The sequence below is a fragment of the Ptychodera flava genome, chromosome 18 (genome assembly GCF_041260155.1).
Source record: "Ptychodera flava strain L36383 chromosome 18, AS_Pfla_20210202, whole genome shotgun sequence".
NCBI lineage: Eukaryota > Metazoa > Hemichordata > Enteropneusta > Ptychoderidae > Ptychodera > Ptychodera flava.
Window position 1 is genome coordinate 34,730,502 of NC_091945.1, and position 12,909 is coordinate 34,743,410.

The 12,909-nt window shown below is 38.4% G+C and overlaps 1 protein-coding gene across 4 annotated transcripts in view; it reads left to right on the forward strand.

Moving 5' to 3' along the window:
* The window catches only part of LOC139117469 (atrial natriuretic peptide receptor 1-like), a 294,651-nt gene that overhangs the window by 261,835 nt on the left and 19,907 nt on the right, over positions 1–12,909 (forward strand). For all 4 annotated transcript variants that reach the window (XM_070680595.1, XM_070680593.1, XM_070680592.1 and 1 more), the window contains exons 6-9: positions 4,651–4,732; positions 7,405–7,525; positions 10,131–10,205; positions 12,478–12,555. In XM_070680595.1, coding sequence (XP_070536696.1) covers positions 4,651–4,732; positions 7,405–7,525; positions 10,131–10,205; positions 12,478–12,555 — 356 coding nt within the window. The remainder of the gene's footprint in view (positions 1–4,650; positions 4,733–7,404; positions 7,526–10,130; positions 10,206–12,477; positions 12,556–12,909) is intronic.

The following is a 12,909-nucleotide window of genomic DNA, read 5'->3' on the forward strand; positions in this document are numbered from 1 at the left end:
ACATGCACACATTGCAGACGCTGCTACATGACTTATGGCAAGACTTAATGAAAAATGAAATGTCTCTATGGCTGTGTGTTTCTTTGAATCTTAACAATCGCGAGGTTTAACGATTGCCTTCCACGACCTGGCTACACTTGTCGATGGTTTGACATTAATCACACGTTTACCTATCGTGAAATAATGAAATCATTATCTGGTTTATGAAAAGATACAGATTTCAATACGAAATTTCATGAACGGCAATCCATCACATCTTTCCGGGGAGCATTTTGTATTAAATTGAACATTCCGTCGGGAGAACTACGCTTGTCCCTAAAGGTATGGTTAATTTCAACTTATCTTGTGATATATTGCAACAGATACTCATGTCTGGCGCCACTCTGAAGAGAGAGAGTTCCACAAATATGCCAAAGATAGCCAACATGCGTCACGTGACATTCAACGGAAAATTCATCTTAAATATTTCTGAGATATTCTCAACGCCATGGCAGCGTGTATATGTTTGTGGATGCCCAATCCGAAAATGTCCATCGCCATTCATTGTTTGCAGAGTTAGATCTAGTCAAATACGAATCAGACCTGAAGGAACGAATACTAAAAGTTAGCAATGATTTGTAACGATTTCGATACAATTTTTCAAGCACTCCTGTCGAACAATCTCGAAGATGCATCGAGACCGGCGTTGTTCGTGAGCATTGCATATGCCGATATTAATCAACACATAAAGAGGTTGTAACCCTTTCAAAAGAAAGTTGTACTTTCACCTCCATTGCAAACTGGGTTGTTTTGTTCGATGCCAATAACTAGATCGTCTACTGCTATAAAACTTAGAAAAATCTGACGTAAGGTACATATATGCAGTCAAATCCTGTAGTGCGAATGCGCTGGTTCAAAATTTAAAGCATATTGATTTAATATAATATTTCACTGGGATACTTAAACACAATGTCTTTGAGCGCATGTCGCATCTTGGCAGCAGAGTTAAAATTAGGTGAAGTTTTGTCAAACCTTAATGGTAACTTTGTAGGACGGTCTTCTACAAAATTAATAATAATTGCATCTTTAACGTGTGGCCGTGTCGTAGTACAGTTTGGTGTAATATTTTAAACGCAATCCTGTGGTGACCTGTCGCTAAGTGACGGAAACAGAGCCGCGGAACGAAGGAAATAAAACTATTTTTCATGACATAACTTCTCTAAACGCGATAATCCCTGGCATTTCTGAGAGGTCAAAAGTTAGGGAATTTAATACTGTTACTTTTAAAGAGGCTTCAAGACATATGATTTTAAAGACATGTTACTGGCCTTTGTATCCCGTGTAATTTTACTGTAGCTGGAAGAGACGTTAAGATATATTTTCAATTTGTATGCTAATGTCAAAAACTCCACCATCAATCCCATGGTGTCTGTGCAAAGATTGCTGAATCACAAGTTTTTCAATAAAAGCTTTTTAAAATTCTATTCTGTTAGGAAGGACTACATAGACATTAGAAAAAAACATACAAACATGTTTCAAATCAATTTTCACTCAATGTCGCAATCTTAGATCATCACAGCATGACATAACCGGCTATTTCTTTACGGAAACCGCTGAAATTACTTGGTGTCCGCTTGGAATTGAAAGTAAGAGTATTTTCCCTTGCCTTCGTGAAGCATTGTGATAACATAGAAGGAAAGTATTGATTTTATCTGGTCTCTTTTGTTACCACCCTATGGCACAAGGCGAAAGTTATTAGGCCTTTGCCCCATGTGGCGACTTGCCATCTGATTAGATAGCATTCGTTGCCGTCTTCGATTCAACGTTAATCGTTAGGTCTTATCAACATGTACAGCGGAATAATGAAGAGGAGATCAATCATAAAGGATTCATTGAGTGTCAAAATATGTCTATTTTCGCTGTAATCACTTGTTTTCTTATCAGTATAATAGCACAATGAATTATTAAAATTTTGCATTTTATCAGATTGTTAGGTAAAACGCTATTTTGTCAAGTATGATGATTGAAAATCAAACCCTAATGAGAAATTGGACCATCATACATAATCCAGCCTTCATTTGTGCAAGATCAGGCAATTATTTCCTTCCGCTTCAGATGGAGATATAGAAACCTTTAGGCGCATGTATACTTTTGGGTCTATCCGTAGATCGCAGTAGATATAGGAGATCATCATTGCATACACATGACTGCATCATACCAGCCATCCCTCGACGCACAGTCTGCAGGCATACGTTCTAGATTCATATATTCATATAATATATTTGTAAGACATGCACCATCTCTTCCCTATCCATCCATCCATCCATCCATCCATCCATCCATCCATCCCATTCCACCCCGTATCTATCAATCCCAATCCTTCCATCCTGCCCCTTTTCTTTCGTTGATCATCGACACCATCCGTTCGTCCGTTCATCCACCCAACCCATCCATCCAACCAGTATCAGGTTCCCCGGACAGTAATACCAACAACCGGAAACCTCTCTCCTACCTAACAGTTGGGGTTAGGCTCAGAAATAGGGTTAGGGCTAGAGTTATTATCGCCAGGTCGGTAGGCGTCTAGGATGTAAATGTCCGGAACCAACCAATCAACCATCTATCAGCACCAACTCACATGGTCATTTATTCATCCATCCGTTAATTCGATCTCATGTAGGACTGCCGTGGGATTTTTATGTACCAATTCGTCATTAAACGAATTCATATCAAAGTTATCGGAAATGACTAGATGAAAAGATTCAGCTTAAACATCGCTGTTTCACGATCCCATCAAGGAAAATCTAAACTTTCGGACACGAATATCCAATTAGAGTTGTCGTTTCTATAATATCATTGTAAACATCGGAAATCGTTAGCTGGTGTAGTTTATCGTGCTGTACAATGACAGAATGTGGCCCAGAAAAAATAAAGAAATACTCTCATACAAATGACTGTTAAACATTGTGTTCCCCTTACCACTTACACTAACAATAGGCTGTTCCTTGTTCATATGTCATTATACAGGGGATAACATCAAAATGAATTTCTATAATTTAAAGGACTTGCTGTCGAAATCGATCTCTAATTTTGGTGAAAATGTCACATGGTGGCGTGTACAAGGTTTAATTATCCAAAATATCGACATACTGCCGTCTAGTCATTAACGCAATCGATTCTCTGTCAAAGTTACAGCCGCCGGCAACGTGACAGTAATGTAAATTGAGTAATGTCGATACAAAATCGTTACAGCAAGTCAAGAGTGAGTCGATGGTACTCTAGCTTTATTTGATATTATGTGTTTGAGTGCGAGGTACCCTTGCCACTGTAACGCGGGTAGAATTGGCGATGTGTAGCTGATCCTGGTATCGTGAAGCTGGGATATGATGTCAGGACGTTTGCGTGATATTTTTATTACGTTCAAGTCAAAACAATTGGTCCTGGTAGTCTATACCAGGGTGTAGCAAAGTAAAGTGTGCAATTCAAATCCGCACCACAGACAGTTTAGTATTACCATGATTTTGTTTTTACGAAACCGCTTGTGGCAACAATTTTCGTGTGGAAGCTCGTAAGTGAGTTGTCAACATGACTCTGAGTTCTGTCTCGACTTCAAAACCCTCCGATGCAGAATCAGAAAATGCGAGTTTGGAAATTGAGCCACGATATAGTGTCTTTACACGCACGGGCTCTCCGTATAGTGAAAATAGATTCAACCATTTGTGAAAATCGGTAAGGCTTCATCGTTACATCATGTACATGGGAACTTTGTCCTAACCTAAAGACCTCGGCTTATCTGACATTTTGTTTACTCGGTTTTTCGCTCCAAGATAGAGATACGAGGTTGTTCGCGAAAGAGATGATGCCGGTGATAGAACTGGAGATTAGGTGCGCCGTTTGTGTGACGTCATCTCATGGTTTACAATTGAAATCAGATCAAGAATCGTATAAATGATTTACATCATTTTTCTTGTACTTTAAAGCAAAAACCTCAATATTGTATAATTTTTGTCCCTGACTCGACATACGAGAAATCCATGTTTTTAAGGTTTTAAGGCCGATTTTCTCGTCCGTCAAACTGAACTGATTCCACCTCGGATTGTCGACTTTGATGAAATGCATATGTCTATTTTTATCCTGACGATACTTGATGCCATAATTCTGATAGCGCAGACTGTATCGGTCTCATCTTTTGAGGACCAAGTTATCGAACTAATTTTCAATATTTGTGTAATGAATGTGCACGATTCTCTTCATATCAGAGAGTGGGGTATTATCTGTTATACACACACTCAATCACTCTGAACGTAATTATCGTTGCCAGACAGCGGCAAAATCGCTCCGTGTTGTCTAACGTGCACAAATCCCCTTTATATCACCATAGATACCACAAGGTATTTGCAAATGCAAGACAATATATTTTCAAGGGGATGTGACTGGTTGTCACAATTTATCAGTGAAAATGGCTTCCTATGTCATCTATCCAGTCCACAAGATAAACTCTTATGGTTCATTTTCAATTTGGTGACAGAAAATATCTTATCAAAGTCAGCTTAGTGCGAGGTGAATGACAATTGAAATACCCATTATTATCACTTGTTCCATTGTAATGTTGCAAATGCTAAGATTGTCGTAACATTGAAGGATATAATTGTGTACATTGTTTTCGCTTGACAGAGCTATCACTTGCTGCTATCATAGCGATCGTCTTTGGAAGTCTGATTGCCATATTGTCGGGATTTGCCGTTCTGTTGTACAGGTAAGGTTTGATTTCATGAACGATCACGTTTTGTAGTGTTCTAGTCTTATTCAGAAGTGTTTGGACTGTAGAGTATCCCATGCTTTACTTTTGAGTGAAAAAGCAAGGTTTAGTTTTCATGTTCTCAATGTTCCATTCGAATCACATACACCAATGTGTCAGAAGCCTATCGGAAAACCGGCTCCAACTAGTCGTGTTTTTCTTTAATATTATCAGCGCATGTCAGTTGATCGTCGGAGATTCAGCAGTTGTTATTTGCTGCCGTATTCTATTTACCCATCGCTTTACGATAAAGTTTGTTGCAGACTTGCATATCTGAAGTTACTATCAAACGATATTTCATGTATGCGTCGTGATTGAATGTCATCGAACGTCTCATGCCCATCTGTAGAGAAAATCTAAAAACCACGACGTCAATATATTTCAAAATGTAAACTCATGTGCATTGAAACTACTGATTGGAAATGACATAAGTGTAATTTCTCTTCTCGACAGTCCAGTCTTCGTGACCTAAACGCCATTCTTGCATTTGGTTCTCCGTATTTCGTAAACTAATCAGTGTACGTTTGCTTGTACAGTGATCCAAAAGATTACAAGGTGGCCAATGGTGACTTCTTAAGTTTAATATTTCAGCCGTCACTATTCCTAGTTGAGGACACGAGTGATGTAAAGCACGTGTTAAAGGCAATAGAAAACATGAAATAACAGGGAAGATTGGAATCTCGTTGATCGAACTCCGGTGCAATGACATAAACCAGTGTAGAGTTGCCATATTCGAAGCAAATGTCAGCGCCGGTAGTTTTACACCCGCAATGAAAGTATGGCACATCTATTTTCAGACTCCACAAATTATACGTCTTGATATAAGGCCATGTGATTGGATGGACAGTAATAGGATGTCTCGTAAATGTAAGCAGCAGATATAGAGATTACAGGAACGATAAAATAACTCCTCCGCGACAATAATCAACAAAATCATTGACATCACCGTGCAATGTTTCTTGTCCGATGATAAGCCTGGTATGACCATTGATGAGAAAAATTTGTCTACAGATCGGAGCAGTGAAAATCCTCATAAACATGCAAGGGAGTACCAATTTACTTCTCGAGGAGGTCGAGGATTTTCTTCGAGTAAGACGGCTTCTCCTGAGATACGTAGGAGAGTCCCCTTTTATAAATTTGTCAAAATTATAGGGAGTTCACTTTCGTTCTACCTCAGTACACTTAAAGGTACCCACGATGTGATTTGCATGTATCTTAATTTACCTGTTTTCAACTGAAGGCCAGCTTATTGTATATAACCAATGACAGCATCGTTTCTTTCAAGTGCACGGCTTAGCTAAAGTTTCAATTTTCTTCGGTAATCCTTCATAAGTCATAGTATCCCTTCCAATGAGAAGAGTAAATTTAAATCTCGAAAACTTAACCTTCTACCCCTCCCCCTTTAAAAAATGAGCGCTTCCTTAGCTCATATGTATTCTCATCGTGATGGCGTTTTCGTACCTGAGGCAAATCATTTGTAATTTATGACCGAAGAACCATAAGTGAAAAACATAATGCCATAGATCATAGCCACACATAACGACAATTATATTAAATTTGATAATTATTGCCTTATTGCATTTTCAGTAAAGTCTCCAAGCGCGTCAGCTAGGCATCACTTATCAAAACTGCCTGTATGACTGCCTGAAGCCAGGTCAATGTAACAGGCAAACGTATCCGCAAGCGTTTCCATGCTCTGACGGCGTAATTTACACTCAATTTTACCACTTGAATAAATAGTGCAGTGTAATCTGTGTTATGAAGGTCGTGTTTGTATGCCCCATGGTTACTGGCGTACTGTTATATCAAACAATATCTTTTGTAATTAGAAATTTGCCAGGAATAGATAATCAATGACCAGAAACTTGGACATTTTACCACTTGTTTCTTATTCCTTTTACCGAGCAATGTAATTTGAAACGAGATTTCATAGAAAAGTGTCATTTCCTGTACCACTACCAGAAATGTGTCACGTCGGGTACATTCTCTTTCGTAATCGAAAATATACTGAGCTTTCTTCTCAATATCCACTTTCTGCCTTTATTCCGCCATAAATCTTGCCGTGAAATTCTTAATATATACGTAAAGTTGACCTGTTTGTTGAAATGAACACACTGGTTCATTAGCTAAGATGATATATGAAGTATCGTTCTTGCATAATACTTTATACATATTACGGCATATTCTATTATAATGCAGTTTAGCATTGATATTTCTGTGTCTTCTCATCATCTTTATGGCTATTTAAGCTAGGCAATTTTAAGTAAAGCGCATTTTTCACAAAATGCACAAACAGAGCTAGTTCTACTGAGTTTGGGAATCACCAAAACACTACCTGACCCCGTCAGTCTGGAAAATCTGCTAGAGCGCCAGGTGAATGCATATACATCACACTCATTTTGTTGTCGCAAAACATTATCTTTACATGAAAAAATTATCAATGTCAAACTTGATCTGCAAAGAAACAGGCCTTTACACACCGTACTGTGTAGTGCCCAATATCAGCAGGTAACAATACCAATTATTACTACGTATATCCAACCAAATTAATGCAATACGCCTTTCTTTCACGGGATTTGTTTTTACTGCAAACCATTTTTCATAATTCTTGGTGGCGTGTTGTCTTTCAGAAAGTACAAACTGGAATCTGCATTGGCAGACATGGCATGGAAGGTACGATGGGAAGAAATCTACTTTAATCCAATGAGCAAACGGGGTAAAATGGGCAGTATGCAAAGTCTACACTCAAAGGTAGGTCGCCATTTTAAAATTTATACGCACAGACACATTATCCATACTTACAAACACACACACACACACATACACACACACACATACATACAAACATACATACACATATGTATATATGTGTATATATATATATATATATATATATATATATATATATATATATATATATATATATATATATATATATATCAGTGGCTTGGTGTCAATTCAGGCAATGTATAGTGCTCGATGCGTTTCATGAAATAGTCTGTAGAGTAATCACGACAAGTTCCACGTCTAGCAATATATATATATATATATATATATATATATATATATATATATATATATATATATATATATATATATATATATATATTTAATTAGTTTTAATTTCGAGAAATACAGTGTAGTATAAATCAGGCTGTAGTCAGAATCAAAGAGCTTTCCAGCCTGCTGGTCTTGATATTGTGTGTCCACTAATCACACGAAGAAACTCAAAAACATTTAAAGCGCAATATCTTCGGCGTCTCAGCTGTGATTTACCGGCTGGGCATATTGCAAGTGTTCTGTTCTCAGCAAACATCTGTTCTGCACCACCAAGCAAAGTTGATTCTACGTTTATTTTTGAACACTTAGCGATAATGTTGTAATCCGTCTTTTGTCGTGTTTGCCAGGAAATAAGAAAATGGATTATCGTCGTTTGACCCCCGTCACCATGACAACTAAATCTACAATAATGCAGATCTCTTTATGACTGTTGCAAGTCTTATACCCCGCAAGACAAAATAGAAAATTGCTTGAGAAAATCCTTTGCTGTTCCCATCATTATGACCGAGATAACTTGTGCTCCATTCTACATTTATTTAAAATACACGGGATTATAAAGTTTTGTCATCGTTACTGCTTGTGTATTGTATCTTGACAAAACTACGCTGCTGATATTTCAGATATAAGTATTTCATCGAAGCAGACGAATTCTGAATTAAATAGCAATAGCGTTGCAAAACTGCTTCCGTTCAGCGTTCTACTCGATGCATTGTCTCCTTGTTTTTTCATTTCCTTGACGCTTGATCAAGTGTACTTCAAATACTTATCTGCCCATGACAATCGTCTTATCATCCGCGGAATCTTTTGAAAAAAATCATTAATAGGCAACAATACCCTCCTCAAGGAAGTTGTGACACGATAATGCCAATCCACGATATGCATCGTCATGCTCCTTCAGTCTTTGTTGTATGCCGTCCACGTTTCTAATTAGTATTTGAAGAACTTCCACGCGGCGAATGTAAAGTCTGTATATTTGCAACGTTCCTGGTCCATCACTTACCCCCTTTACGCTCCCTCGGGTCGTCATAAAATTGCATTCGCTAGGGTCACGATAGAACGCACCTGTCCCTGCTTAGATAATAGCTTGGCTCAGCACACTTCAAAAGCAGGGTCTCTTTAAACGATTGGGGATGCCCGACCTTCGTCAATCTTATTTTTCAAGGTCATGGATTTCTTTTATTGTAAACTCATTGGTGAATGCATTCCCCAACTGTCCGTACTAGCGCTAAATAAGCGTCATCTAGGGAAGATCTCCAGAAAAGATAATTCAATTTGACGAATTTCCCTAATTCCTTGTTTTACATTCAGTCGAAGTCCCGCTCATTCGTGTTTCTGTTGAAGCTCGAACGTTTCTCAACCATACTCGGTGTTGTTGCCTTCTTCTGTGAAACCATAACTTTCATGATGCAAGTCATCGTTAGGTATGGTATTGTTATATGATAGCTACGGTTTTTCTGTCATCAATATTGCCTGAAGAGTGTCTTAGCTCTCCATGTCTTCCCCTTGCCATTAAACTTTTCAATTTAACATTAGAGTAATTTGTAATATGGCAGAAAGAAAATAAATCACCCTAACAAATTGTATCGAATAATTTGAACGTCATTGCATAGTAGGATTCATCTGAAGACAATACCGTCATCGTATCATACAGTTATCCTGTTTCTATCCGACACAAAAGCTTCAATTACAACTTCAAAAATTCAAAATCTGGCAGTTTCAATGAATTTGCTACTCAGCTGTCATGTCTGTTGTTATTTGAGGTACCATTATTGTCACAGGAGACGAATTGACAGCACAGAGAAACATGTCTTGCAAAACACATTTTCAAGTCTTCACTCACTGTGTACTATTCCCGCAAGCTCGTAACGCTAACATCTTGCTCATTGACGTCACGGGTTTCAATCTGAAATGATATCTCGGGAAAAACCATTAATTTTTCAGCAGTATGGTGAATTTTGCAGAAACATTTTGTTGGACTGAAATTGATTATTTCCACAGAGGAAATGTACAACCGTATATGAGACCCTGTCACAAATACTGCAAGTACATTGTAACATGTTACCTTCCTGTTGCATATATTGCGCGCATATATATATATATATATATATATATATATATATATATATATATATATATATATAATATATGTGTGACAAATAATACCTTTAGTATTTAGAATTTATAAACAATAATATTTTTGTTTGCGACACTTCAAATCCGAGTCACTTCATCAGCGCGGATTAATCGGCATATTTACATACATTTACAATTACCATATTGTTTATTTCGCTTTCAGAGATCAAGCATTCACTCCAATCAATCAGTGTGGGATGCCAATCAACAGATTTTCACAAGAACCGGTTACTACAAGGTGAACTACTACTATCACTACTAACTTACTTCTACTTACTATATAGTTACTCATTGATTATTATTATATATAAATGGTAAGACTTAAGTCATGAACTCCGCTGCCGCGACTATATTTCAGTTCAGTTCTCCACAGTATGAGAGAACCTAGCTGTGAATTTATTTACTTTGTGCTTGATGCGTTGAGTAATTGGGTGGCCTGCATTACCCGGAGTGTTTGAATGTTTTACCGTTTTGTGGGCGTTTCATTAACGTGGAAGCCATAGGTGCAAAGCTTAGTAATCCCCTGAGTGCGGTGAGTTATCTGTGTCACGGGAAATCGCTCGGGCCTGGGCCATATCACGACAGCAAATTAAAATTAAGAGCCCCGTGTTATTTGCGTGGCGACCATTTTGTGGCATCGGCGTGAGGTTTCAGTTTATTTCATTTAGTGTGCACAAGAGACGCTTGGCAAAGGGCACGCGCGATAAGGGACCCTTAGATCGGACGAGGTCACCGAATGGCTCTGTTACAAAATTTCCGCTGGCAACAGACGACTTCTTAGATCGCTGAGAGAGATATTACCACATCTTCACGATAACAGTTTCTTTCTTTCTTTCCAGTTTGGTTCTCTGTAGTACTTACGTTATTGTTTCCAAGTCAATCAAAACAGAAAGTGGTGCAGCTAGACAATTGACCAGTTAGGTGAACTTGCTTGATTAAAACAGTCGAAATTCTTGAGGAATGGGTGCCGTCACATTTTTACTTGTGCTAATAGATTGTTCAAATCAATACATCATGCTGGCACACATTTGCGTTCCATGAGTCAGCTGGCTCGAGTGCTCGTCCATGACGTCATCGTTCAGTTTTTATGGACAGAGGACAGATGTGCACCTGATCAGCACTGATGAAAATGTGGTTAAGCGATTTCAGAATTGAATTTCCTGTGGCCAGGAAAAAGGGTTCAAGAGTCAATGGGTCGGAAATCCCAGCGAATAATGAAATATAAAGTGCATGATAAACCAGTTTAATTGTTTCAGAAAAATTGCCCCAGCATGGTCCTCCCTGCTGGCCCTGTTAACAAGACCAGAGTACATGATTTGCCAACGGTTGGTCATAGGTTCCGGTCTTATAGCAGGTGTACTCTGCCTAGGTTCATTTATGTATCATAATTCCTGTACATGAAGTTTGATGACTAACTTTGCCACAGTTGTAAGACACAGTAAAATGCACACATTTTGTTTTCGTCTAGAGAACTGTTTTGGTCGCACACTGTGCATGACGAACTATAGGTAATCGGATAGGTTTGAAGTAGGGGCTGAAATATCTATTTCGCGCATGCCCAGAAATTGATAACTCTGGGATCTTAAGGAGGAAAGATTTTCAAGGAAAGGATGGGACTGGAAGTGAGTCAACACTTCTTCTAGGTCCGTAGATTTACCCATCCTGGAAATGTGATCAACATTTGTTACTGACCGACATGTTATTCTTGGTCTCTAATGAGAACTTATTATCGAGAGTAGCGCGCTGTCAAGTTTTTACAGCTACGTGATGACGTCACTGGCGTCACTGTGCATCTGAACGTGCCCGGCCCGCACCCATACTAGTAATCAGCTTTAGTCAATATTTGTCATAGCAACAGCCGTCATTTTCCACAAGAGATCCGTCCCTATCGAACGAAGCACCTAATAGAATAATTAATTTATATTGTAATATTGACGACATCAGCCCTACCCATCCATTGACATATAATTCTGAATCATTCGGAAATCTACACAAAATTTCGGATCGTTTTGTAATTGACACCGAATTTCTATGTACAGTCACAACCTACTTAGTCCGAAATAAACAGTCTGTTAAAATGATGAACAGGGTTACTGCACAGTAAAGGACGAAACGCACAGACCATGCCGACCCGGAGACTCTAGGGTACTTATTGACTTTAATCTAATTAAGCATGAGCATGTATCGGTCGTTATTCAATTGACTTTCCCTTTTTAGATTGTTGATTAGGTGCACAGTTCAGTTCCACTACATTGTCTATTGATTTGAAAGATGTTGCACATACTATACTTGCATCCAATCTCATACCGACTTTGATTTTTATGAAAAGTGCTTTGCAGGATTCTTTGCATCGGGAGTTGTGCCTGTCTTTAATTCGGTCAGCGTCATGCTGTCTGTAGTCTTATAGATGTCGGTTTTCCAAAATACTGCAACGCATGAACGATACTGTTTTCTTACTTTTAGTGATTTCTTCAACACGTAAACATTTTTGTTTATTTATTGTCTTCCAGAAAAATATAGTCGCAATAAAACGTGTCAACCGGAAGAGAATTGACCTAGCTAGACAGATTCTTCTGGAATTGAAGCACGTGAGTATACCACTCACCCCGTGTGGGAATAAATAAATATTATCTCTAATGTAATGTAATTTGATTGCAAAATAAGTGCATTTCTCCCAAGCAATACATCAGAGCATTATATTGGTGACTTATCTTGTACATCAGGGTATTACAATTTTGCCCTCTGATCTGAACAACGTGCACTAATACTTGATAGGTTCCAGGCCTAGACGGTGGTAAAATTCATCAATTTCTCGTCTCTGTGGAGAATTGGCCTTTTAGTGTACTGGGCACCGTCAATCTGTCAACAGATGAAATATTATCCAAGGTGCACGTCATTCCTCACAAACTTTCCGACTCGGAAATATAGACTACAGTCTTCGG